The sequence below is a fragment of the Taudactylus pleione genome, unplaced genomic scaffold, assembly GCF_031769625.1.
Source record: "Taudactylus pleione unplaced genomic scaffold, aTauple2 ptg000051l, whole genome shotgun sequence".
Classification (NCBI taxonomy): domain Eukaryota; kingdom Metazoa; phylum Chordata; class Amphibia; order Anura; family Myobatrachidae; genus Taudactylus; species Taudactylus pleione.
This window is the reverse complement of record NW_028284453.1, coordinates 2,199,490-2,226,916: the sequence shown is the minus strand read 5'-3', so window position 1 is coordinate 2,226,916 and position 27,427 is coordinate 2,199,490. Positions and strand designations below refer to the sequence as shown.

At 45.0% G+C, this 27,427-nt stretch overlaps 2 protein-coding genes across 2 annotated transcripts in view; both read right to left on the bottom strand.

The window, feature by feature from the left end:
• The window catches only part of LOC148535446 (phospholipase A2 inhibitor and Ly6/PLAUR domain-containing protein-like), a 44,433-nt gene extending 31,499 nt beyond the window's left edge, over positions 1–12,934 (bottom strand). The window contains exons 1-2 of the mRNA XM_088462603.1: positions 12,917–12,934; positions 2,896–3,036 (exon numbers count right to left, since the gene is read on the bottom strand). Of these exons, the coding sequence (XP_088318729.1) occupies positions 2,896–3,034 (139 nt within the window). The 5' untranslated portion in view covers positions 3,035–3,036; positions 12,917–12,934. The remainder of the gene's footprint in view (positions 1–2,895; positions 3,037–12,916) is intronic.
• Positions 1–27,427, bottom strand: part of LOC148535443 (cell adhesion molecule CEACAM5-like) — a 257,680-nt gene that overhangs the window by 102,843 nt on the left and 127,410 nt on the right. The gene's annotated exons all lie outside the window — the stretch shown is intronic.

Genomic DNA, 27,427 nt, shown 5'->3' with positions numbered 1-27,427 from the left:
GAACCCAAAACACGGAAGGGTGGTTTTGGCAAAACCAATCCAGATCCAAAACATGAAGAAAGATCCAGATCCAAAACCAAAACACAAAACACGAAAAGGGGCCGGTGCACACCCCTAATTTCTTCTATCATATTTTCTGGCATTTCAAAACAGGGTCGTAACCTCCTCTCAACTGCAGACAGTGATTTCATTAAGCCAAACCCATTAAGCAAATGTGTGAGGATTATTTTGCCTCAATAAGATTCACAGGAAAACTCTGGTGGAGCACTGATTTCTCTGCAAACATACTCCCTACAATTCCTACAAAAACAATATATTTCTACATTACATTCATCCATTGATTGATCTTTACATTAAATAAATGAAAAACATAAAAATATAACAGAGTTCTTTCAAATTGTTCCCATTTTGATTATTTCCATATATTCTAGTAGCCTATGGAGATACCACAAATAGTGGCAATACCATCTTTAGTAGCCAACGGAGATACCACCATTAGTGGTGATACCATCTTTAGTAGCCTATGGAGATACCACCATTAGTGGTGATACCATGTTTAGTAGCCTATGGAGATACCACCATTAGTGGTGATACCATCATTAGTAGCCTGTGGAGATACCACCATTAGTGGTGATACCATCTTTAGTAGCTTACGGAGATATCACCAGTAGTGGTGATACCATGTGTTGTAGCCTATGAAGATACCTCCATAAGAGGTGATACCATCTTTAGTAGCCTATGGAGATACCACCATTAGCAGTGATACCATCATTAGTAGCCTATGGAGATATCACCATTAGTGGTGATACCATCATTAGTAGCCTATGGAGATACCACCATTAGTGGTGATACTATCATTAGTAGCCTATGGAGATACCACCATTAGTGGTGATACCATCTTTAGTAGCCCTTGGATATAAGACCATTAGTGGTGATACCATCTTTAGTAGCCTGTGGAGATACAACCATTAGTGGTGATACCATCTTTAGTAGCCTGTGGAGGTATCACCATTAGTGCTGATTCCATGTTTAATAGCCTATGGAGATACCACCATTAGTGGTGATACCATCTTTAGTAGCCAATGGAGATACCACCATTAGTGGTGATACCATCTTTAGTAGCCTATGGATATACCACCATTAGTGGTGATACCATCATTAGTAGCCTATGGAGATACCACCATTAGTGGTGATACCATCTTTAGTAGCCTATGGAGATACCACCATTAGTGGTGATACTATCATTAGTAGCCTATGGAGATACCACCATTAGTGGTGATACCATCTTTAGTAGCCTTGGATATAAGACCATTAGTGGTGTTACCATCTTTAGTAGCCTGTGGAGATACAACCATTAGTGGTGATACCATCTTTAGTAGCCTGTGGAGGTATCACCATTAGTGGTGATACCATCTTTAGTAGCCTATGGAGATACCACCATTAGTGGTGATACTATCATTAGTAGCCTATGGAGATACCACCATTAGTGGTGATAACATCTTTAGTAGCCTTGGATATAAGACCATTAGTGGTGATACCATCTTTAGTAGCCTGTGGAGATACAACCATTAGTGGTGATACCATCTTTAGTAGCCTGTGGAGGTATCACCATTAGTGGTGATACCATGTTTAGTAGCCTATGGAGATATCACCATTAGTGGTGATACCATCTTTAGTAGCCAATGGAGATACCACCATTAGTGGTGATACCATCTTTAGTAGCCTATGGAGATACCACCATTAGTGGTGATACCATCATTAGTAGCCTATGGAGATACCACCGTTAGTGGTGATACCATCTTTAGTAGCCTATGGAGATACCATCATTAGTGGTGATACCATTTTTAATAGCCTATGGAGATACCACCATTAGTGGTGATACCATCATTAGTAGCCTATGGAGATACCACCATTAGCGGTGATACCATCATTAGTAGCCTATGGAGATATCACCATTAGTGGCGATACCATCTTTAGTAGCCAATGGAGATACCACCATTAGTGGTGATACCATCTTTAGTAGCCTATGGAGATACCACCATTAGTGGTGATACCATCATTAGTAGCCTATGGAGATACCACCATTAGTGGTGATACCATCTTTAGTAGCCTATGGAGATACCATCATTAGTGGTGATACCATTTTTAATAGCCTATGGAGATACCACCATTAGTGGTGATACCATCATTAGTAGCCTATGGAGATACCACCATTAGCGGTGATACCATCATTAGTAGCCTATGGAGATATCACCATTAGTGGCGATACCATCTTTAGTAGCCTATGGAGATACCACCATTAGTGGTGATACCATCATTAGTAGCCTATGGAGATACCACCAATAGCGGTGATACCATCATTAGTAGCCTATGGAGATATTACCATTAGTGGCGATACCATCTTTAGTAGCCTATGGAGATACCACCATTAGTGGTGATACCATCTTTATTAGCCAATGGAGTTACCACCATTAGTGGTGATACCATCTTTAGTAGCCTATGGAGATACCACCATTAGTGGGGATACCATCATTAGTAGCCTATGGAGATACCTTCATTAGTGGTACAGATGGAATAATATCATTGTCAGGATGATTAAAGCAGAATATTTTTTGTATAATAGCATTGTGTCTAAGCAGAACCCGTGCAGTAGATGTGAAATCTGTGTAATTTTGTGGGAGGAGGGAGGCTATGCAACGAGTGGTGTATGTGCAAAGCAACCCATGATGGAGCTAGAAATTAGCAGGACACAATGCTGATATAATCGAATGCCGGGGGAGGGAGGCTGAGGATATCAGAGATGGTATTCCAAAAATTGTTACTTCATTTAGGGTCCTGCCTAGTATTAATCTGACAATGGTTACAGTGGAATCCAGAAAGTACTTTTTAACTTACTTGCTTTTAGCTGATGCTCGCTGCTAATTTCAGTACACGAGATTACGTCTGTATTCCTTTCGTGTTTGAAAATAGGCAATTTTTCTTTGTGATTGCAAATATCTTTAGTTGCACAGCCCATACTAGAAATATGAGGCATGCCTGTGAGAGAGGAGACAGATACATGAGTTACTTTTATAGTAATTCTGATTTCTTCTGTAGAGCCCTTCAGAATAATAGTGTTTTTTTTTTTTTTTAAATATGTGAAGCAATTGTGAATAGGTTTTTCACACATATTTATGGGACTACAAAGATTTATTTTAGACACACACAGTTTACATTACATTGAATTGGCAGGCGTCTTTTGGACTTAATAAACACTAGGGATGTGCGCCGATCCCCGTGTTTTGGTTTTGGATCTGGATTGGTTTTGCCAAAACCTCACCTCCGTGTTTTGTTTTCGGGTTTTGGTTTTGGATCTGGATTTTTCCTTAAAAAAAATAAAAAAACATCTAAAATCATATAAAATGTGCCTTTTTTTGTTCCTACAGTATTAATAACCACAATAGCATTTATTTCCAGTCATTTCTAATCAATTTTGACCACCTCACAATATTATTTTTTTCATCTAGTTAAGGCCAAAAGGTTGCATCCAGCTAGCTGGCTGACTAAGCTAAGTGACACAGTGGGTTGCACTAAAATGTGGCAGTTCAGCTTCCAATTTCCAACACGGATACAGTGTGTAATACAGTGTGGGTTGGATACACCAATAGTGCCCTTATTGTATGAAGGTAAGAACAAACAGCGCTCTGGATCTCTTGTCAGGCAGCCTGTTATGATAACCCTAGCAGCTCCACTTAATTAGAGGTATCCCACCTCTACATAGACATAAATGAAAGTATAATAGTGGTGCGCTCATTAGAGTGCATAGCCTCCCTGTATTGCTATACATACATCACCCCTCTCTCCACCGCGGACCTCTTTAAGCACCGGGACAAAGGATACCAGCAGGAACCGACCAGTTTGGTAAGTACATCCATCACTTACCTACCTGCATCATTGTGTATACCCTGTCCCTGATACAGTGCCTATACATTGCATTTGAGGTGGAGAGGAGAGAGAAGAGGGCACGCTGCAGCAGAACACCCATCCTACAGAATTTAACAGACATTTTACTGTGAGACTTTACTCCATAAAGAACACACATCCCACAGATTATTGAGACATTTTCCCAAGACCCCTCATGTTGGATTCCCATGGGATTTATTAAAACATTGTGGACATAATTAGACATTTCCCGGTCAGGGATAAGGAAGTTTTTTTCTGCGACATTAGTAGCTGATTGGTTACTAAGGAACATTTCATCTATAGTCTGATATTAAGGAACTATCTTCACCACATATCATCTAGTTAGAATAACCCAGAGCGCACCACTATTATACTTTCATTTAGTGCCCATATTGTGACTGCAGTGTCGGCAGAGCGGGTTTCTGACGGTGTCCTCAGTACATGGAATGGCAGTGCTGCGGTGCTGGCAGTGTCTTCAGTGCAGGGTACCGGCGGTGTCAGTAGAGAGGGGGTGCCAGCAGTGTCTTCAGTACAGGTTTGCTGGATGTATCAGCAGTGAAGGGATTGCTGATGGTGTCCTCAGTACATGGAATGACAGTGCTGCAGTGCTGCCAGTGTCCTCAGTGAAGGGTACAGGCGATGTCAGCAGTGCCAGTGGTGTCTTTAGTGCAGGTTTGCTGGCTGTGTTGGCATTGTGGTGGTTGCTGACGGTGTCCTCAATACATGGGATGGCAGTGCTGCGGTGCTGGCAGTGTCCTCAGTGAAGGGTACCAGCGGTGTCGGCAGTGCTGGGGTGCCAACAGTGGCTTGAGAGCAGGTTTGCTGGCTGTGTCAGCAGTACGGGGGTTGCTGATGGTGTCCTCAGTACATGGAATGGCACTACTGCGGTGATGTCAGTGTCCTCAGTGCAGGGTACCGGTGGTGTCAGCAGAGCGGGTGTGCCAGCAGTGTCTTCAGTGCAGATTTGCTGGCTGTGTCAGCAGTGCAGGGGTTGCTGAAGAAATCCTCAGTACATGGAATGGCCGTGTGGGAGTGCTGGCAGTGTCCTCAGTGCAGGGTACCGGAGGTGTCGGCAGAGCGGAGGTGCCAGCAGTGTCCTCAGTGCAGGTTTGCTGACTGTGCTGGCAGTGCAGGGGTGTTCTCAATGCAGGGTGCTGGTGGTGTCGGCAGCATGGGGGAGCCAGTGGTGTCAGCAGCGGGGCTGCCAGCGGTATCAGCAGTGGGTGTGTTAGCAGCGGGGGTTGCCGGCAGCAGGTGTGTCGGCAGCAGGAGGTGCCGGCCGTGGGGGGGGAGGGTCACGGGAACCAGCGCCATCTTCTTTTTTCCCTGCATTCAATGGGCTTAACGCTGATTGGCTGAAAGCCATGACAGACGGCTCTGTCAGCCAATCAGCTCTTTGCCCATTGAAGGCAAAGGGATTTTTAAAAATGGCCGCTCGAGGCAAAACCTAGAGATCCGACAGAGGATCGCGAGGTTTTGCCTCGATTAGGGATGCGGGGCAGGAGGAGAGATCCGAGGGGCACCTCGGATCGCCCCGGATCCCCGAAGTTCGGGTGGGTCCGGTTCTCAGGGAACCAGACCCGCTCATCTCTAATAAATACTTTATCCTGGCAGGTGGAAACACATATACCTCTTTTCCACCAAAAACCTTGGTCCGACCTGTGTTTTCAGACACTGTTTACACAGCACCATCGATCTGGGTTATTCTCATGTCAGCCCAGTTCACACTGAACCTGGGTTTGCCCTGCTAAACTTGTGAAAAAATGGGAGGTGACCTATGTTGTGTAATTAAAATGTAGCTTTTATTATTGTATCCAATAAAATAAGTATGTAACAAAAAAAACGTTTTATTAATTTTCTCTTTGTATTACAATATATCACATATGAGAATAAAGCCAAACAAAATTCAAAAATATAGATGTAAAAAGAAAGTAACGATCATGTTTAAAAACATGTCCACTAGTGTGTTTAACTTGTGCTCTTACATCTATAAATGTTGTACCACACATGTTTCAATATTAATAGTGTTCTCATGAAATAATTCATATAATATGTTTTATCTTCGAATATTGGTTACCCTGTTATTCCAATATCATGCATAAATTATATATATTTATATTTCCTATCCAAAAATGGAGACCATACACAGAGAGTAGTTAGGAAGCGATAAAGCTGCAATTTATTTGTATAACTCCCTAAAGTTAATACTAGCATTGATATACTGATGGTAAGACGGGATGTAGTTAAAATACCGGCGGACAGGATCCTGGCCCCCAATATACCGACACCGGAATCCCGACCGCCGGCAAAATGCTGGCGCCGCTATCCCAAATGGGATCAGTATACCGGCGTTGGCATCCTGAACGCCAGAATACTGATCGTCTGGACGCCGGTAAGTATTTTAGTTAGCTCGGGGATGGAGGTTAGGATTATTAACCCCTGGGGGGAGATTAGTATTAGGCACCACTGAGAGGGTTAGGATGCGGGGAGGGGGGGTTAGGCACCACCAGGGGGATGTTAGGGTGCGGCACCCCCCTGAGAGACTTAGGTTTAGGGTGCGGACAGGGGGAGTTAGGTTTAGGCACCAACGGGGGTAGGATAGGGTAAGGCACCCCCAGGGAGGATAGGGATAGGCACCACTAAGGGAGGGTTAGGGTACTTACACCCCTGTCAGGATCTTCACACTTCACACACGCAGGGATTAGAACCGGAGGCTATTGAGCCACCGGGATATTATACCCATTCCGGTAAGACTGCTGAATTAGTTCACAGTCAGTAATATGTTACATTTATTGGAATAAATTAGCAATTCGTAATATGTTGCAAAATATGCTCAGACTCCAATAAAGGAAATTTATGGGTGTCAATTAATAAGCTAAATAGAGCTACTGAATTTTGTACAATTCCCTGCAAAGTATATCAGCATTTGTACAGTATAGTGATGGTAAAACCGCTAAATTGGTTCAGTAACCTGTAGTATCTACTGGAATAAAATAGCAATCCATAAAATGTTGCAAAATATATCTTCCAAAATTTTACAATATAGTACACAATGTTACTGATTAACAGCAGGTCAGAATAATACTGTTTGTTCTGATATCACTACAAAGATGTTTTAGCAGCTCTGAGCAATTCAAATAGGGATGCAATTGTCCTATTTCTTAAAATAACTAGTAAGTGTCCATAGAGCATTCAGGGCCTGATTCAGAGCCGGACGCTCAGACAGAGCGCTCGCTCTGAATCAGGGCCGTCCTTCTTGTTTTTCAGAGCGGCCTCCTGGCCGCTCGCATAGCTGTGGGTGACCACCCACAGCTATAGCGAGCGGCCAGGAAGATGGTCGCGATGGTCAAGGCCATCGCGACCATCGGGCTTGCGATGAGACCCTTGTGGTAGGGTCTCATTGCCGCAAGCCCCACTTGTGAGGTCAGTGGGGCCGGCCCCAGACGGAAGGCATTCCAATGGGAACGCCTCCGTCTGGGCAGCCACGTCCCCGGCCCGCCCACCAAAGGGGGCGTGCTGTCACTCAACATCGACAGCACGCCCCCTTCGGTATGAGATCCGGAGCGACGGATTGCCCGTCGCTATCCGGGTCTCGCGCATGAGCACGACGGAGCCGGCTCTGTCATGCACATGCGCACTGGGCCATCATCGACCCTCTTGCAAGCGCATAGCGCTCACGAGCGGGTCTGAATCAGGCCCTTCAATCAGAAGTATGTTACATTTGTAGAAATAACTATATAATTGGTACACTTGGAGAACATAAATGTTTGCAATTTTGTTTTAGTTTCTCCTGTCAAAGCTGTTTATTAAGTCAAAAGGTGCATACACACACACAATGATTTTTTGAACGATTATTATCGTTAACGATATTGTTAATCGTTCAATCATTGAAAAAATCGTTCACTTTCTAAGTTAAAACGATGAACAATTATCGTTCATGTTTGTAGTTTGTAATTCAGTCAGACTGACCAACTGAACGATTTTCATTAAGGGAAGTTACAAAAATCATTTGTAGTTCAAAAAATCGTTACACTTTAAAAAATCTGACAGATAATCTGACAGAAAATCATTCATAAAATCGTTCAGAAAATCGTTGGTAACAAAATCGTTGTGTGTGTATGCATCTTAAGGGGTATATTTACTAAAGTGAGAGTTTTTAGAAATGGAGATGTTGCCCAAAGCAACCAATCACATTCTAGCTATTATCTTCTAGAAGGTGCTAGATAAATGTTAAGTAGAATCTGATTGGTTGCTATGGGCAACATCTCCACTTCTAAAATTTCTCACTTTAGTAAATATACCCCTATATTTTAGATTGAGAGTGCATTAATATAATACCCGACACTTTATACGTATTTGTCAGCCAGGTTAATGATGGAGAGCAGAGTTTATTAGTTAATATAAACTAGCCACTTAACATGCCATATACATATAGGGGCTGATTCAGAGAAGTAGACAAACCCGATGGTTAAGTACATATACGCTGTTTGTGGGTCTGCGCATGTGCAGGACATGTTCTACGCATGAACTGGACAAGTCTTGCGTGTTAGCAAGCAGTGCTTCCAACCCTCAGCATGCCATTTTGGGACAGTTAAGGAATGGTAAAACTCATTGTTAACATTCAATAGTCACTTTATTAGGTACACCTTTCTGATACTGGCTAGGACCTTCTATCACCCCCCAAAACAGCCTACATTTTTTGTGGCATAGATAAAACAAAGTGCTGAAAAGACTCCTTAGAGATACTGGTTCATGTTGACATGACAGCATCACACTATTGCTGCAGATTTTATAGCTGCACATTCATGCTATGAATCTCCCATTACACCACACCCCAAAGATCTGGTCATGTGAAGACCATTGGAGTACACTTCTGTAACTATCAGTGGTGCAGTCGGTGCATTGCACCAGGGTCCATCGCAATGAAGGGGGCCGGCTGCATTATTAGAGCAGTACTAATAATAAGTCAGACTAACTCATTATCAGTATGCTGTGGCCGGCCACATGCCATAAGGAATAAAGAGGAGGAGAGGAGGAGGGCCCTTTGCCTCCCCGCCTCTCCCCTCCTCTCTGAAACCAAGGGGTTAAAGTGCCCCATCCCCGCTCATAGGCAAACGCAGGGGGGGTTTCCGTCTGCCTGGAAACCCCCCTCTCCAGCACACACATGACCACAGTAGAAATAGTAATATAATAGAATTTTACTAGTGTTGAATGTTCTTCTCAGTATCACAAATGAAATAATTAGCACCACCTGTGGATCTTTCAACATGTATAAGCCAGTAATAAATAACTTGTGCACCAACTAGGAAATCTGGAAATCATGCACTATTAGGGATGCACTGCTATAGAGCCCAATATGTACATATATGTCCAAGGCGGTGCTAGGTTCTTCTGCTGCTCCTCCAGGCTCCCAGACTTGCTGCAATGGTCTGGAGTGGGGCCCACATCTAAAATAAAAACATCCAGCTCAGTCAGGATGGCATGCTGATGCGTCTAATGGCTTATTGTGATCGCTGGTCCTGTGTATACTGGAATTATGATACACAATACACTTTGTATGATGCATATTAAAGCTGGTTAAGTACTAATTCTGCCCTCTTCATGGACTGGCCACACTCGCTCTAAAATCAAGCATTTGGAAACCCCCCTCTAGAAATCCTGCGTTTGCCACTGCCACTGGCTGCCAATCAATTGACTGCTGTCAGAAAAGCCAAAGAGCACCCACCATGCGCTGCCCAGTAGGTGATGTGGACGGTGCCTCCCCCTCCACCTGTGACTGGAACAAGATACTTCTCAGCTGTCTCATTCCTGCTCAGAGGAACTTCCCCGACGGGTAACTGATGGAGCTGACACTTCTTACACCAACCAGCACTGTGGGGACTGGTTTGCGGCTGCAGCACTGATAGAAACTGGTTTGTCAGCGCTTTGGCCAGTGACATCTAGTGATTTAAAAAAAATATTGGTGGATTTTGGTGAGTGGTCAGGAGGGCAGTGACTGTGGCTGAACAATTCAATAAATATAAATAAAGCGCGGGGCAGGGGGTAATAATTCAATAAAAATACTTTAAAGGGGTGGGTTAGTGATAGGGGCTAAAATTTTCTGATGCTAGACAAACATAGGGGCCATGATCTGGACAGACAGTGGGGTGACCTGAGCTGATGTAGAGGGATGAACTGGGTGATTCAGGGGAATGAGCTGGATAGACAAAGGGGAATTGTACTGATGAGACACAGGGCGGGTGATGCTGGCGAGAATCGGAGGAATGGAGCTGGGGAGAAAAAGGTGGAATGGTGCTCATAAAAAGCAGGGAGAATGTCACTGTAGAAATGCAGGGTTATGGCACTCTTGAGTAGCATGGGAGAATGGTGCTGAAGGGACGCAAGTGGACTAACGTTGGTGAGATGCAGGAAGAATGGCGTGGTGAGATGCTGGAAGAATGGCTTGGTGAGAAGCAGGAAGAATGGCGTGGTGAGAAGGAGGAAGAATGGCGTAGTAAGAAGCAGGAAGAATGGCATGGTTAGATGCATGAGGAATGGCGTGCGAGAAGCAGGGAGAATGGCGTGGTGAGGAGAAGCAGGAAGAATGGCGTGGTGAGAATCAGGAAGAATGGCGTGGTGAGAAGCAGGAAGAATGGCGTGGTGAGATACAGAAAGAATGGCATGGTGAGAAACAGGAAGAATGGCATGGTGAGAAGCAGGAAGAATGGCGTGGTGAGATAGAGGAAGAATGGCATGGTGAGAAGCAGGAAACATGGCGTCGTGAGAAGCAGGAAACATGGCGTGGTGAGATGCAGGAAACATGGCGTGGTGAGATGCAGGAATCATGGTGTGGTGAGTAGCAGGAGGAGTCGATGTTTGCATGATCTGCGTCCAATGCTGCATATGTGTTGACAGTTGCGGACAGCTGCAATGGCTCAGGTGGGCATCTCAGTATAAGTCCTGGCCGCTGCTGCATTTGTATGCTGTATTTTTGCACATCCATAGCTATGGAAATCGCAGTTCCAGGAGCTTAGGGCACAGCTCTGAATCAGGCCTAATATTGTGTTAATATAATTGATATTATTGTTTTGCTTCACCCACTGCTCCTTACTGCCCTCTCCTCATCTTACATTTCTGTATACATTGGAAAGCCAGTGGTAAACACAGGATATCTAGAGGAGAATTTCCAAATGTTTGATTAAAGAGTGAGTGTGGCCAGTCCATGTAGAGAGCATAATTAGCACTTATCCAGCTGTAATATACATCAGAGTGTATTGTATGTCATAATTCCAGCATATACAGGACCAGTGATCACAGTAAGCCATAGATGTGGCAGTAGGGCCATCCTGCCTGAGCTGAACGTTTTTATTTCAGATGTGGGCACCATTCCAGAGCATTGGAACAAGTCTAGGAGTCTGGGGAGCAGCAGAAGAACCTAGCACTGCCCTGGACAGGGACGGACTGGGGCTGCGCCTTAGGGGCACTCGCTCATGAAGGGTGGCATGGTTATTATTCAAAGGGGTGTGCCACGAGTCATGGGGGCCTGGCCTCGCGACACCCCCCCATCTCTTCCCAGCCCAGTGCAGCGCACCACTGGCCCATCAATGCCTCCACGCCTTCCATCTCCGTGAGATCATAGTTAAGCCGGAGCCGTGGGGTGGAGGGCGGGAAACACTTCCTTCCTTCCTCCCTCCTCAAGTCGGCCCTTCTGGCAAATGCCAGAAGTGCCCGATGGCCATTCCGGCCCTGGCCCTGGACATATATATACAATACATATCGGTCTCATTATGCACTGGATAGTGTATTATTATACGGTGTTATTAATTAACCCTATTGATAGTCTATAGCACAGGTTCTCAAACTCAGTCCTCAGGACCCCAAACAGTGCATGTTTTCTAGGTCTCCTCTAAAGCTGCATACACACACACGATTTTGTTACCAACGATTTTCTGAACGATTTTCTGTCAGATTATCAGTCAGATTATCAGTCAGATTTTTTAAAGTGTAATGAACGATTTTTTGAACTACAAACAATTTTTGTAACTTCCCTTAATGAAAATCATTCAGTTGGTCAGTCAGAATGAACTACAAACTACAAACGGGAACGCGCATGAACGATAATCGTTCGTTATAACTCAGAAACTGAACGATTTTATCAATGATTGAACGATAATGACGTCATTATAGTTAAATTGTTAAAAAAATTGTTACGTGTGTATGCAGCTATAGAATAACAAGTGAAATAATTAGCTCCACCTTTAAAAATGTGTCAGTGAGTAATGAATACACCTGTGCACCTGCTGGGTGACCTGAAAATCGTGAACTGTGTGGGGTCCTGAGGACCAAGTTGTCTATAGCAATGCTCCCGTAACAGTGCATGTTTTCCAGATCTCATAGTTGGTGCACAGGTGTAATTATTACTGGCTGACACATGTAAAAAGATCCACAGGTGGTTCTAATTATTTCATATGCGATACTGAGAAGAACATGCAGCACAAGTAAAATTATATTCTATTACTATAGCTGCATACACACACAACGATTTTGTTACCAACGATTTTATGAACGATTTTATGAACGATTTTCTGTCAGATTATCTGTCAGATTTTTTAAAGTGTAATGAACGATTTTTTTGAACTACAAACGATTTTTGCATATTACCTTAATGAAAATCGTTGAGTTGACAAGTCTGACTGAACTACAAACTACAAACGTGAACACGCATGAACGATTATCGTTCAACGTTTGACTCAGAAAGTGAAAGATTTTGTCAAACGATTATCGTTAAACGATATTGTTTAACGATAATCGTTAAAAAATCGTTGTGTGTGTATGCAGCTTATTTCTATTGTGGTCATGGTGTGGGCTGGGGAGGGGGGTTTCCAGCCAACTGGAAACCCCTCCTGCTTTTGCCTGGTGAAGCTATGCAGTCCCCTAATGTTTTCATGTTCCCTTTCTCCCATTTATATTGATAAATATATTAATCTATAATTACCAAAAAGAATTTGCCTTTGATAATCCAGGCAGTGTTTTTCCTCTCCTATACATTCCATTGCATACTTAGCTTGACAGTTGTTCACATCAAACGAACAGCAGACTGGGCACAGAACCCCATTCTAGTTATTATTCTCTGGTGGTACTAAAGGAATAATATCAGACATACAGTATGGTAATTCAATGAAAACCAATGAATCACAGATCTGCAGTAAGTATTACATATTACATGCCATGACTAATACATACAATTTTACTACAATTTGAAAATAATAAAACAGTCTTACAGTAGTCTCTCATATATTTGTTAGCAAGTAATGTATTAGTACAGTTTATGTATAATTATATACTGTTCTGTGACAGCAATTTCACATAGTAAATTCATATTTGGTGTCTCGATCAATTTATAGGATATGCTTTTTATTGTCTTTCTCATTATATTACTATACTCTGATAGAATGGGGACACTCAGTGGTTTCTGTTGGCATTGTATTAAGGGAAAGCCATGCTTGCAATGTGCTGCAAGCCTTATGAGTAATGTCAACTGCAAACACTTACTGTATGCAGGGCTGTAATCAGGGGCAAGAGACCGTTGCTGTCACCCAGGGAGAAGATTCTGGGACTGGCACCATTGCTGCCCAGTCACACCTGTATTTGGCCTGCAGAGTGCCTGGAACTGGGACCCTGCAGGATAGAGAGCTGCCGTAGAGTCGACCAGTGTATCTTTAAGAACTTCTTCAACTTCTTCCTGTTCCTGGTGGACAAAGGAGTATTATAGTCCTGCTATGGACCTGACTGCAGGCCCCTCTCCTTGACTGCTAACAAAAAGGGTAGAGGGTACCGATAAGCAGTTCTGATGTGCAATGTCTACTTTTGACCTTGAACCTCCACTTAGCTATTTCATACTCTGCTATGAAATCCGTTGAGGCGACTCTCTCCGTGCAGATAGGGAGCTCAGGCTGGACTTCATCATACTTTGGGCAATTGTCTGCAGAGGAGGGGTTCTGTCTGCGCAGAGGTGCACTCTGTGCAACGGACACTCTCTATTCAAATGGGAATCTCAGACGGAGGCTGCATTATAGATTGGGCAATGGTGGTTTAGGAGCCTTGATGCAAATTTTCCACTGGGAACCAAGGGCCTCATCAGCAAGTGTTAAGGAAACTGTTACCTGTAGTTCCTCCTATAGCAGTTACCTGTGAACTAGTATTCAAAGTATCCTAAATGTGCGACTAGGTGAGCAAAATATTTTTAAATGGTTCAGAATTAGTTCATTTTGGCTATTTTGGTTAAACAAGAAACCTGCAAAACTAGTATAGAATTGAAGGTATTTGATAAGCTAATTTACATTTTTCCACATTTTATTTTTTCAATAACAAATTATATTTAATAAATGCCATTATATATAAACCCACAAAAAAAAGAGATTTTCTGTTTTATTGTTCAACTAAAGCTGCGTATCCACTTGCCGAATAAAATGTGCGATTGAACGATAACAACATCGTTATCATGCAATCGCTCATTAATCATGCATGAATCGGGCATGAAAATGTCGAAAACGGCCAGCAAAGCACGCTCTCACTGGTCGTTTCCAACATCAATCATCGCCCGAACATGACGGTCAATTTGCCAATAACGACAGATCGGGCATGTTCGGGGATGAGGGAGGGTGCCTGCTCTGAATGACATATCGTTCAGTGTGGGCACCTACAGGATGAGGAGCGACTGAACGATTATGATGTCGTAAACGTTCAAACGTTCCTCAGTCGGCAAGTGCATACGCACCTTAAGAGTCAAAGTTTTGCATATAGATGACATTATTTGATACTAGTTGATTGCATATTGATTGCTATCAGTAACACTTACAAACTGCAGCAGCAGGTGTACAGTTATCTGTGTCACAGCATCTACTACTGTATAATATGTTAAATTCTGATGTTATAAACCTCCCACTTTTATTACAGTATTGTGGTTCCAAACACTTCCTGCTTAAATAGAGCTCGTTCGTCTGATCATCTATAAAGAAACAAACAAATAAACATGGTTACTTAGGTTATTATTTAATCCATCTTTACAAGTTTTATGGTCATTCACCAAAAATGTAAAATTAAGAAAAAACAAAGCATGTACAGTACCTTATATATGTTATTACATCTACTTTGTACTGTACATTAAAACTTCCCAACTGTCCCCCCCCCCCCCAAATATATAACCCACAAAGGTCAACTTGTCCTTGAATGAGGATAAAACTATTCTGCCCTACAACTGAGGCTGTAAGGAGGACTTTGTGGATGAAAACAATACCAGAAGCTGCTGATTACACTCTTGAAGCGACTGACTACTTACATTCCCATGTTACAGGTATAACACACTTCCCTGGGGATTACTCCTCAGCACACAGGAATGCTGCAGCTGCTATTCTCGTGTTTGTCGACTGTGCAGTGACAACAGTGCAGATGGAGCGTGATTCATTGAAAACAGTGGTACAAGCCTGTTCTTGCCTCATGAGCCTGGCATGCTACACTCAGGCTGTTTGTTGGTAGAGTCAATGCGGCACAGCCTAGTTCCTATTCTTCATACTATCATGTGCAAGATCACAGTGTTTTCCAAAAACTGACTGCACATATTGATATATATCAAAGGTTCTCAAACTCGGTCCTCAGGACCACAAACAGTGCATGTTTTCCAGGTCTCCTCACAGAATCAGTGAAATAATTAACTCTACCTGTGGATCTTTCAAAATGGGTCAGTGCGTAATGAATACACCTGTGCAGCTGCTGGGTGACCTAGAAAATGTGACCTGTGTGGGGTCCTGAGGACTGAGGGCCTGATTCAGAGCCGGACGGTCTGACCAGAGCGCTCGCTCTGAATCAGGGCCCTCCTCCATGAAAATGGAGCGGCCTCCAGGCCGCTTGTATAGCTGTGGGTGACCACCCACAGCATATGCGAGCGGCCAAAAAGATGGTCGCGATGGTCTTGACCATCGCGACCATCGAACTTGCGATGGAGACTCTGCGGTAGAGTCTTCCTGCCACAAACCCTGGAGTGATTTTGGCTCTATCAGAGCCAAAATCACTCCCACTGACATCACTAGTGATGTCAGTGGGGCCGGCTTCAGACGGTAGGCGTTCCCATTGGAACGCTTCCGTCTGGCAGGCACGCCCCCGGCACGCCCACCAAAGGGGGCGTGCTATCAATCAACATCGACAGCACGCCCCCTTTGGTGCGAGACCCGGAGCGATGGAAAGCCCGTCGCTCCCCGGGTCTCGCACATGCGCATGACGGAGCTCCCTCCGTCGTGAGCATGCGCAGTGGGGAACATCGACCCGCTTGCAAGCGTACTGCTGCTCGCGAACGGGTCTGAATGACCCCTGAGTTTGAGAACCACTGATATATAGTATGGAAGAATTATTTTTGTGACATACAACAGGAAAACTAATCTGGATCCAGTGCATACATATACAATACTCTTATGGTGCATACACATGTAGCGATCAGCCAGCAATAAGATATCGCTGGCTGATCATCCTGCATCCTCCCTGGTGTGCTGGATGATCTATTTTGATCACCCAGTACACCACATACTTACCGATCGCAGGTTCCTATAGTAACCTGCTCAATATAGAGCAAGTTGACCGGCATGCACTGCCGATGGACGATATCGCTATCGTCCATACGTGGCCGTGCATTGCTGGTCGATGGTAAATTGGTAGGGACAATTTAAATGACCGATTTGAATGATAACGGTAAAGGCACACATCCTCTAGACGTCCACATCCACATCCCTGTCCAATCCCAAAAGGATTTTCCCTTGAATTTTCCCTTGAAATGTTATCTTTCAGTCTTGCAAACGATTTGCAGACGATCTTCAAACTATCCGACAGTGATCAAGTGAAATTGACCTGCATGTTTGGTCGACAGATGAGACAATCAAATGACCAGCGGCAGCGTGCATCGTTGATCGTTAACGACCAAACACTGCACGATTTATGAAAGATTTTTAAACGATTGAACGATAATGACGTCGTTATCGTTCAATCGCCTGCTAAAATCGTGTAGTGGATGCCCCCCTTAACGATATCAATATCGCTTTTGTTTAAATCGACCATTTAAATCACTACGTGTGTACGCACCATTACAGTACATTATATGATTTTGCTCAGGAATACCCTGCCGATACCGAGGACCTCATTCAGAGTCGGTCGTTGCGGCTGCACGGTCGTAAGGGAAAAGGGGCCGGATATGCAAATGATGCACTTGCAAGTTGCGTCCCTAAGATTGAATCGTTAGCTGGCCGAAAAAGGGGAGGATGCGGCCGTAACAAAAAAAACGGCCCCTTCTCGTACGCATTACACGTCATCTCCGGGCATATAAGGATTAATCGAGACCATCGGGAACCATCGGAACTGGTCGTAAAGCTTAAGGTTGACCATACCCTCTCTTAAGCACTACGATCAGGTCAGTGTACAAACCTCCCATGTCACATGTGCTATGACACTACTTTGTTAATTATGCACTCGCATAAAACGCCGTTCGCATAATTCGGCACGCCTGCGTCCGGATCTCCACACCCCCGTTTTCAAGCACCTTCCCCTGTTTCCACCCACAAACGCCTCAATCTGTCACTCAAACTACCGACCAGGCTGTGTTCAAGGAGAGAGAAATTTCTGATCGTAGCAGCTGGTTTGCGCACGCGCATTGCGAACTTTACGCATGCGCAGCTTAGCAAACATCGGTGGCGTACGACCGTGCGGCCGCTATGACCGATTCTGAATGAGGTCCCGAGTCCCTAGCCTTTGTGCAATACATATTATGATTTAATGCTGCATATGAAGAGGTTAATTCTGTGTCTGAATGCTCTCCATAGACAGTGACTTAGTAAACACTGAAAGCATTATAGAAAATGGTAGGTGCTATACTAACCTTCAAAAGTGCAGTAGAAATATACAGGGGCGTATTAATACCCGCGGGGCCAGTGGGCCTGATTCAGACCCGGTCGCATGCGCTGAGCGCTCGCAACCAGGTCGATGGTGGCCCACTGGGCATGCGCATGACGGAGCTGGCTCCGTCGTGCGCATGCGCAAGACCCGGATAGCGATGGGCGCTCCGTAGCTCCTGGTCTCGCACCAAAGGGGGCGAGCTGTCGATGGTGAGTGACAGCTTTCCCCGTTCGGTAGGTGGGCCATGGGCGTGGCTGGCCAAACGGAGGCGTTCCCGAAGGAACGCCTGCCATTTGTGGGCGGCCCCAGTGACATCACCAGTGATGTCAGTGGGAGAGCTTCTGGCTCTATTAGAGCTGGAAGCTCTCTGGGGCTTGCGACCACGAGACCCTACCACAAGGGTCTCGTCGCAAGCCCGATGGTCGTGATGGTCTTGACCATCGCGACAATCATCCTGGCTGCTCGGAATAGCTGTGGGTGGTCACCCACAGCTTTGCGAGCGGCCAGGAGGCCACTCCATGAAGAAAAAAAACGCCCTGATTCAGGCCCAGTGTGCGGTGGGCTATCCTGCCCCTCCACATCCTACATGGTGCAAATACATGGGCCCCCCCATTTCTGTTTTGGAGTCTTCCCAGTGATATTCAGGAAGATGGAGCTTACTCACAAGATAGCAGAGTCTTTGCTTTATCTGATGCCATCTTTTTTAATATATCACTAGAAAAAGGTGTAGCTAGGAGGGAGAACCAACTTCCCGGAACCAGGTAGCTACGATCTGGGTGCTGGCTGTGCAGTGCTGGGCGCACCTGGACATTCGCCTAACATAAGTTAAAGGCACATACTCCATTCTTAGAATGAAAGAAAAAATTGATGTAAAAAAATTAAAAATGAAGAACACTGCATAAAATGTATGCACTATACCCAGCAACCATTTAAAAAAATAGTTAAAAGGGAACACAAACAATAAGACATGTGGCTCAGTATAAATGGAAAGGGAAAAATCAGAGCGTACAGGTTGTGTGACCCAAATTACTAAACAACAAAAGGAATGATATAATCTGGTCCTTAAATAACAAAAAATAATTCTTTTACATTATATTAGTATTTCCCATTTTCTGGGAGGGATGAGGCCAAGGTCTGCGTCAGTGAATGCAGATTTTCTGACCTTGCAAGCTACCAGGACCCGGCCAGGCTGTAGTAAGCTTCAGCTACCACAGCCTGGCCAAAGGAGCAACCATTGTGACCATCAGTCCTGGTGACTGCGATGGTGATCCCAGGCTGCGGCCTCGATTGCAGTGCCGGGATCGCAGCTGCAGCAAGGAGGTGTCGGTTTCCTACAGACACCTCCTGCTGCATTTGCATTTGAGATAGACAGAATTACACAGCTGCTTGTGCGTTGCTCTGCAATCGTCCATCTCTGAATCAGGTCCAGAGAGACCATACAGACCGCCATACAATATAGAAAGCATCCTAGCTATATATCCACACAGCTATTACCTACCAAGGTGTCTGAATACAGCCACCTTTTCTCTCTTCTTCAACCAAATTTCACCTCAGCTTCTTTACCCCAAACAATAGATCAGTCTGTATTATTCTTGCATTTGCACCATAGATGGTGCTCCAGTCATACATTAGGTATTGAGATGTTACACTTCTCCTTCTCCTCCTTTTCCATCCTTTTTTAATCCTTTTGTAACCTGTTCTTCCTCCTCCATCCTTCTCTATTTCTCTGTTACCTCACCCTCCACAATCCTTCTCTATCCACCTGCTTACTCCTCCTCCTCCTCCCCCATCCTTCTCTATTCTTTTACTTCAGCTTCCTCCTTCCTTCGCTATTCTCCTGCTTCCTCCTCTTCCTCCATCACCTCCTCCATTCTTCTCTATCCTCCTCCTTCCTCCTCTTCCTCCATAATTTTCTATCCTCCTGCTTCCTCTTCCATCCTTCTCTACCTTCCTGCTTCCTCCTCCTCCATCCTTCTCTATCCTCCTGCTTCCTCGCCCATCATTTTCTATTCTCCTGCTCCCTCCTCCTCCATACTTTTCTAACCTTCTGCTTCCTTCTCCATAATTATTTATCCTCCGGCGTCCTCATTCTCCTCCTACTCCATCCTTCTCTATCCTCCTGCTTCCTCCTCCACCTCCTCCATCATTCTCTATCCTCCTACTTCCTCCTCCTCCATCCTTCTCCCATTTCCTCTTCCATCATTTTTTTCCTCTTGCTTCCTCCACCTTCTCCATCATTTTCTATCCTTTTGCTTCCTACTCCTCCATCTTTCTCTATAGTCCTGCTTCCTCCTCCATCTTTCTTTATACTCCTGCCTCTTCCTCCTACTCCATCCTTTTCTAGCATCCTACTTCCTCCTGTATCCTCTTCCACCTCCCAAATTCTCTATCCTCCTGCTTTCTCTTCTCCTACATCTTTCTCTATACTCCTGCTTCCTGCTCTTCCTCCTCCATACTTTTCTAACCTTCTGCTTCCTTCTCCATAATTATTTATCCTCCGGCGTCCTCATTCTCCTCCTACTCCATCCTTCTCTATCCTCCTGCTTCCTCCTCCACCTCCTCCATCATTCTCTATCCTCCTACTTCCTCCTCCATCCTTCTCCCATTTCCTCTTCCATCATTTTTTTCCTCTTGCTTCCTCCACCTTCTCCATCATTTTCTATCCTTTTGCTTCCTCCTCCTCCATCTTTCTCTATAGTCCTGCTTCCTCCTCCATCTTTCTTTATACTCCTGCCTCTTCCTCCTACTCCATCCTTTTCTAGCATCCTACTTCCTCCTGTATCCTCTTCCACCTCCCAAATTCTCTATCCTCCTGCTTTCTCTTCTCCTACATCTTTCTCTATACTCCTGCTTCCTGCTCTTCCTCCTCCATTATTTTCTATCATCCTGCTTGCTCCTTTTCAATCCTTCATTCTCCTCCCTCTTTCATCATTCTTTTTCTTGGTCTTTTGTCCACCTTGATTACTGTGTATACTCCTTCTCTATCCCATTTATCTTCTCGTCAATAAATCCACAGAACTCTGTGTACATACTGTCTGCCCCTGTTGCATTATGGATCAGGTGTCACAATATCTGTTAGTAGCCAGCAACTTGACCTCACAGTGTGCAATCAGCAGTGAGGAGAGCATGGCAGGGGAGGTGGAAGAGTGTGACCATTTGAAGGTGACAGGTCCCTGTTGTTAGAGGCTGTGTTTATTGTGGACCCGGGGTGGTAACAGGAGTAAACACCTGAACAGGGTTAGATTGAAAAGTAAGGTGTTTAATGTGAATGTTGGTAGACATGAACAATAAGATAACTAAAGTCCAGTAATAACAAACTAATAAATCTAGCAGGAGGAAACTGTAGTGAGTGGGAATAAACAAATGTCCAGCACGGTGACAGAGATGAATAAGGTCAATCCAGATAGACTGTAAAGGTGAAATGGTTATCCAGATATGCAGAGTAATGGCTGAGAGGGATATTCGGAAATGCTGTGATGATGGCTGAAGGGAGAATCCGGAAATGCTGTGATGATGGCTGAGAGGAGAATCAGGTAATGCTATGATGATGGATCTACAGGAATGGGTTAACTGTGGAGACAGGTTCTGGCAGGAGTGGGTCTGGTGGAAGGTGCAGGGCGATCTCCATCAGAGTGCAAAACAAGGCAGAGTGGTGCAAGCTGCAGGGAGCCGAAGGCAGACAAGGAGCTAGGCCAAGCACTGGAGCACAGGTCTCAGGTTCAGGAGCGCAGGAACTCTGGACCTCATTCAGAGTCGGTCGTTGCGGCCGCACGGTCGTACGCCACCGATGTTCGCTAAACTGCGCATGCGAAAAGTTCGCAATGCGCGTGCGCAAACTAGCTGTTACGATTAGAAATTTCTCTCTCCTTGAACACAGCCAGGTCAGTAGTTTGAGTGACAGATTGAGGCGTTTGTGGGTGGTAACAGGGGAAGGTGCTTGAAAATGAGTGGAGATCCGAACGCAAGCGTGCCTAATTATGCGAATGGCGTTTAATGGGAGTGCATAATTAACAAAGTAGTGTCATGGCACACGTGACATGGGAGGTTTGAACACTGACTTGATCGTAGTGCTTAAGAGAAGGTATGGTCAACCTTAAGCTCTACGACCAGCTCCGATGGTTCCCGATGGTCGCGATTAATCCTTATATCCCAGGAGATGACGTGTGTTGTGAACGAGAAGGGGGCTTGCTTTAGTCTTACGGCCGCTTCTTACCCTTGGTCGTTCAGGTAACGATCTCATCTTAGGACCGCAACTTGTGATCGCTTAATTTGCATATCTGGCCCCTTTCCTCTACGACTGTGCGGCCGCAACGACAGACTCTGAATGAGGTCCTCTCTCTCACAGCTGACACTGTGAAACATGTTGCACAGGGTGCTCCAAAAACCCTTCAGTACCCAGGAACAGAACGTGTTAGTCCTGAGAGAGCAGATGACCCACAGACAATTGGCCTGCTATGTCACATGGCCAAAGACTGCATGGTGGGGCCTAGACAGCTGCGACGCGGAGACGCCACTAGTCTAACCCCTGTCAGGATGGCCCAACGCTGGCAGACCTCTGCGTACACGCAATGCCACAGCGCCCTCACCGGTAAGGGCCGCAAACCTCCACACCGCGAAACCTGGGTAGTGACACCTATGGAGGGCAGCCAAAATTATAGTGGCCCCTTTCCCCTTATGTTATGGCACTAGGTTGCAGCACTGAACCTGTTTTAAAGAAAGTTTTTCCATTTGCCCACAAGAAAAAATTTACTCGTTGCACTGTCTGAGTAGGTAAGCAGCTGAGCACTGACATTTTATCCAGCTCAACAACCATGTAAGACAAGCAGTCAGTTAGTCAGTCTTTATCCCTATTAACTCGTTATGTATGCATCAAGCATAATGTGCATGTACTTCAGCAGATTGAGACTCACCAGGTTGAGCATCTAAGTAGCAGGTAACAAACACAAACAACCCTTAGAACCAATTATTGTAACAGCAATTTATGTCCTCTCTCACACCACCAGCATCTATAGCAGCTACTGATCCCAATCTTGGCTTTATGTCTGTGTGATCCTCAACATCCACTGCAAGTGATGTCTGCCTGCCCCCACCACTGTCTTCCTAGACCTTACTTTAATGATAAATGCTGAATTCCTAAATAAGTTTATACTCACAAGTTCCCAAAGGACCTTTGGACATTTGTTTAATAGCTTCTGAAACAACAGCATCTAGAATAAATTCAGCTTGCTGCTGAACAGGAAATGCATCAGGAGACAAAACCAGGCTCTGCTCTAAAAAAGAAGACTTGCACAGCAAAAGGAAGATTCGCCATGGGTAAGGAAGTGGAACGCACGGGGCATGAGGCATGCAGCCTGATGGACAAATTAACCAGTCATGGTGGGTGCAGTGTCATTAACCTGGGAAAAATATATAAATCAACCAAAATGGTGTGAGGTGGGCAATACTAGCCAGTGGTTGGAGCTGAAAGTTAAGAGTAGCACCAAAGCAAAGTATATCCTTTAGGATCTTCAGCCCCTGAACCCTTATATGGCCAATGTTGAGTAGAGAGGCACAGATAGCGTGTTGGTTTGGGAAGCCCCTGATATAAAGCTGTTTCCAATCAGAGGGGGGCCAGATAAAATGTCCTCACAGATGAATGAGGGACAGCATTCCTTCAGTGAGTGGGGCAGATTATGATACCTGATGCCCTAATGGAAGAGTAAGGGGACTGAACTAACAAATTGATGAGTGAGTGTAGGACACATCCTGTGGGAGGAGGAATGGAGGTAGCCACAAGGGTATCTCGCAGAAACATGCCAGCCACCTCTGCACTATGAGAGAGTGGGAAGGAAGGCGTAGTTGATAGTGGCGTAGCTGGTGAGCCAACCTACAAATGGGCAGAATAATGATGCAAGAACCAGAGCCAGACTCTGAAGGCCAATATGCCACCCTCCAGCCACAGAGTACTGACTTAGGGCAAGGCTAAAGTCTGAAATGCGGACAGAGGGCCTGATTCACTACTGATCTCTATTCTACTTATACCCACGCAACTCAGTTGCTAAAATCAGCGTTGACATGTACATGTTTGCATTCACTTTGCGATCGCAGCCTGACATAAGGACGCCCACTTCCCCTTACTCACATCCGTATCTTTGGCCAACATAGAGTAACAATCGGTAACATCGAGTAACATCAGTCAGTTAGTGAAGCTCAGACCTCACTCAGGAATTGCTTACTTCAGCGCACGCTATGAGGCCTCAGGCGGCATTTGGTATCGCAGTGGATAATTTATGCACACCGATGCAATGTCGTTGTAACGCACTGGGATGCCTGCTTTCACCTGACCAACCTCCCCGTCTCCACCCACAAACACCACTTCCTGTCCAACACTCTGCCATGGGTCTGCATATCCTCTGCCATCTCTGTCCCGATCGCAGTGGCTAGTTTGCGCACATGCACTGCGCTGCATAAGCATGCGCAGAATGCAACAATCGACGTATTGCATGCATATAAGCAACTGCGTTCCTTGCTGAATCAGGCCCACAATCCCAACGCCATTCCTGGAAATGGGCCTGTACAGGCTTGCGAGCCTTGTATGGTCTGAGAATGAGAGCCCTAGGGGTTAGATGAGGGGCATGCCAGCTCCTCCAGCCTGCCAGGCCAGCACGCTTCAGACCTAGGCATGGCAAATACCAAGAGTGGAAAAAAAGGTGGATTAAAAATTTCCAAATGGATAGATGGAAAGGGGGTAAGAAGAGAACAGCAAAGTGACAAGAAAAATGTGAAAACAACGAAGCAAAGGCTGGATAAATATGGTGGTAACATTTATATTATTAAAAACAGGCAATAAACATTAATATCTGGTTAATCCCAATTTGAAAAGAGGATGAACTCTAACAGCATAGAGATTATAACTACTATATAATTCCTCTCTGTAATGCCTCATAAGCTAAATCCGCACAACTACAGTAACATGTAAATCATTCCCAGATCCCAGAATGCAAATTACAGTTCCAAATTAAAGTGTCGCATGGGACATCCAGACATACCATTGAAGTAAACAAATGTTCATACATCGATTAACACCAAAATTTAGTCCTAATAAAAGCATCAACCAGACAAACAGTTCAGACAAAAGGATCCACATAAATCGATCATCAATTTTGATGGATCTCACTGTACTGAAATAGTTACTAAAACCGTTTCAGCCCTTCCCCCGTGTACTAGCGTGCACCTGATTGTGCAAGCACTGAGACACCCACTGTTCAGTTTCTCTGCACACTGTAACACCGCCGGTGATTCTTGACACGCCACCATTGGCACACTATCGTGCTCACCATTGACACTTGCAGCAGCCCTACAGCAGGTGCAGTGACTCCATCTGTACATGGCCTCTGTGGCTGCGGCTCTGCATCTGAGAACGCCACCGCTTTCACTGGCACATCCGCAATACTCCCATAACAAGCCCATGAGGCAAATTTGTTTAGTGCACTTCAAGCCGCTTCCCAGTCATCACCCAGAAACAGCCTTGGTTTTCCCTCGCTATTCCTGATAACAGATGTGCCATAGGGGTTTTCAGAAAATTTTGCGCATGCGCAGTAGCAAATAATTTCCCTAATACGTGAATATCAACATTGCGTGATCTTAGCGTGCGCCCCCGAACCATGCCCTTTGCTGTCTGTCTTCAATTAGTCTACTTTAGTTTCTAATAGTCTGGCTAATCTTCTGTTTGGTTATACTTCTGAGATGAGACAGTGTAGTTTCCAGGACGTATATTTTAGACCCTATCTTTGAATAGTGGATCCTAGCAGTGGTGGCTCCAGAGGTGGGGCTGCAGCACAGTCCAAAATTCATATAGGAGAGCCACACCAACTGCCACCCTAAGCGCTGCCAAACATCACCAGCCGAGATTAACTGTTCGTAGGAGTGCTACCCATGGCCAAAGGCTATGGAACAATTGTTTGGAATCTACTGAATGATTACATTTGAATTTCCACAAAAGAAAAGTCACATAATTTTATTTTATTGTACATGTTTTCCCACTATAAATTACTGTTTACTGTACGTAGAACTCACAGTTTGTTGTTGACACAAACACGGAGGCGCAGACCATCTCACCAGGGCAATATTTATAAGTGTTTTTACAGTCTGCTTTTTCCACATCATATATAACCGAATCGCAGACTCTGCATTGCAGGGTGGAAACTGCAATAAAAAAAGAGACATCATGAGATCCTGAGATGATACCAGTGTTGACTTCAATCTAAAGGGCAGATTTCAGCCTAAGCCCATTTTGGTAGAATTTCTTTAGTGAATTGTCACTGGGCATGTTCCTAGAGTGGGCGCTTGCAAACAATACAGAGACAGAGTCATACATATTTGTACTGTACCACAGAGGCGGAACTGAGTTACAAAGCAGTGGTCTCACCAAGGCAAACCAGTGGGGTGTTTACGTTATTACAGGCTATGCAGACCTGGCTATAAGAGAGGTTACGCCTGTTTGGATGCATATTTTCTGCACTAAGTATAGTGAAGGTGCAAGTGCACATTGAGGGTCTGATTACTGGTGCAATCTCCAATAGTGTGACGGATGGTGCATCTTAATATGCACAGTGGCGGATTAGCTCCACAGCCGATGGGCATCTTGGTGAAAAAAAAAAATCGGCCACAGCATTAGCATGCAGACACAGTCATAGCATGCACCTCTGAATCAGGCCCTGAGGGTGATGACTAATAGCAAGCCAAGTACACACACAGATGCAGTCACATTTCCACATGCAGGGCTGCCATTAGAAATTGTGGGGCCTGGTACTAGGTGCCCCCCCACTTCCCTGGTGAGATGGGAGGGCAGATGTGGGAGGAGCTGTGGATAATGTGAGAGAAGCTACAGCGGGAGTGGGGCATCAACCAGGAAAAAAAAACATGGCAGGGAAGGCTTGACCAAAAAGGATGAAGGGCAGGGAGGGCTATACTAAGAGGAAGTGTAGGGCAGGGACGGCCGGACCTATTTGGGGTACAAGGATGGCTAGACATGGTGGGAGGGGTGGCATAGGGTAGGGAAGGCTGGACCTTAATGGGGGGACACACTGTAGGGAAGGCTGGACCTTAATGGGGGGACACATTGTAGGGAAGGCTGGATCTTGGCTGGGGGCCTAGGGATGGAAAGGCCTGATTGGGGGTGGGCACAGGGCAGGGTCAGGAACGATGCCATAACCCATGTACCTGGTTCAGGAGCAGAGCTAGATGTTTATTAAAAAAAGGGGGTACAGTATACATATATATATATATATATATATATATATTCCATAGACAAAAAACTTTACGGTGTCACATGTCCCATTAAGGCTGCTTAGACATGATCTGAAAATTCACAAAACCTATTTTATTTCTACCACTCAAACTCCAAAAAGCCATGAAATTAAGACCATTAAGGATGACACATTAATGGATATGTTCCTTGCATAATCCAGACATAGAATGCCATGATACCATGTGGTTAACTGCAGATTCAGCACTCTCACAGAATGAGATTGCTGTCACTCACAAAATGGTGGAGCTGCTAATTTACAGAATTGTGTGGTCATTGGAATATACA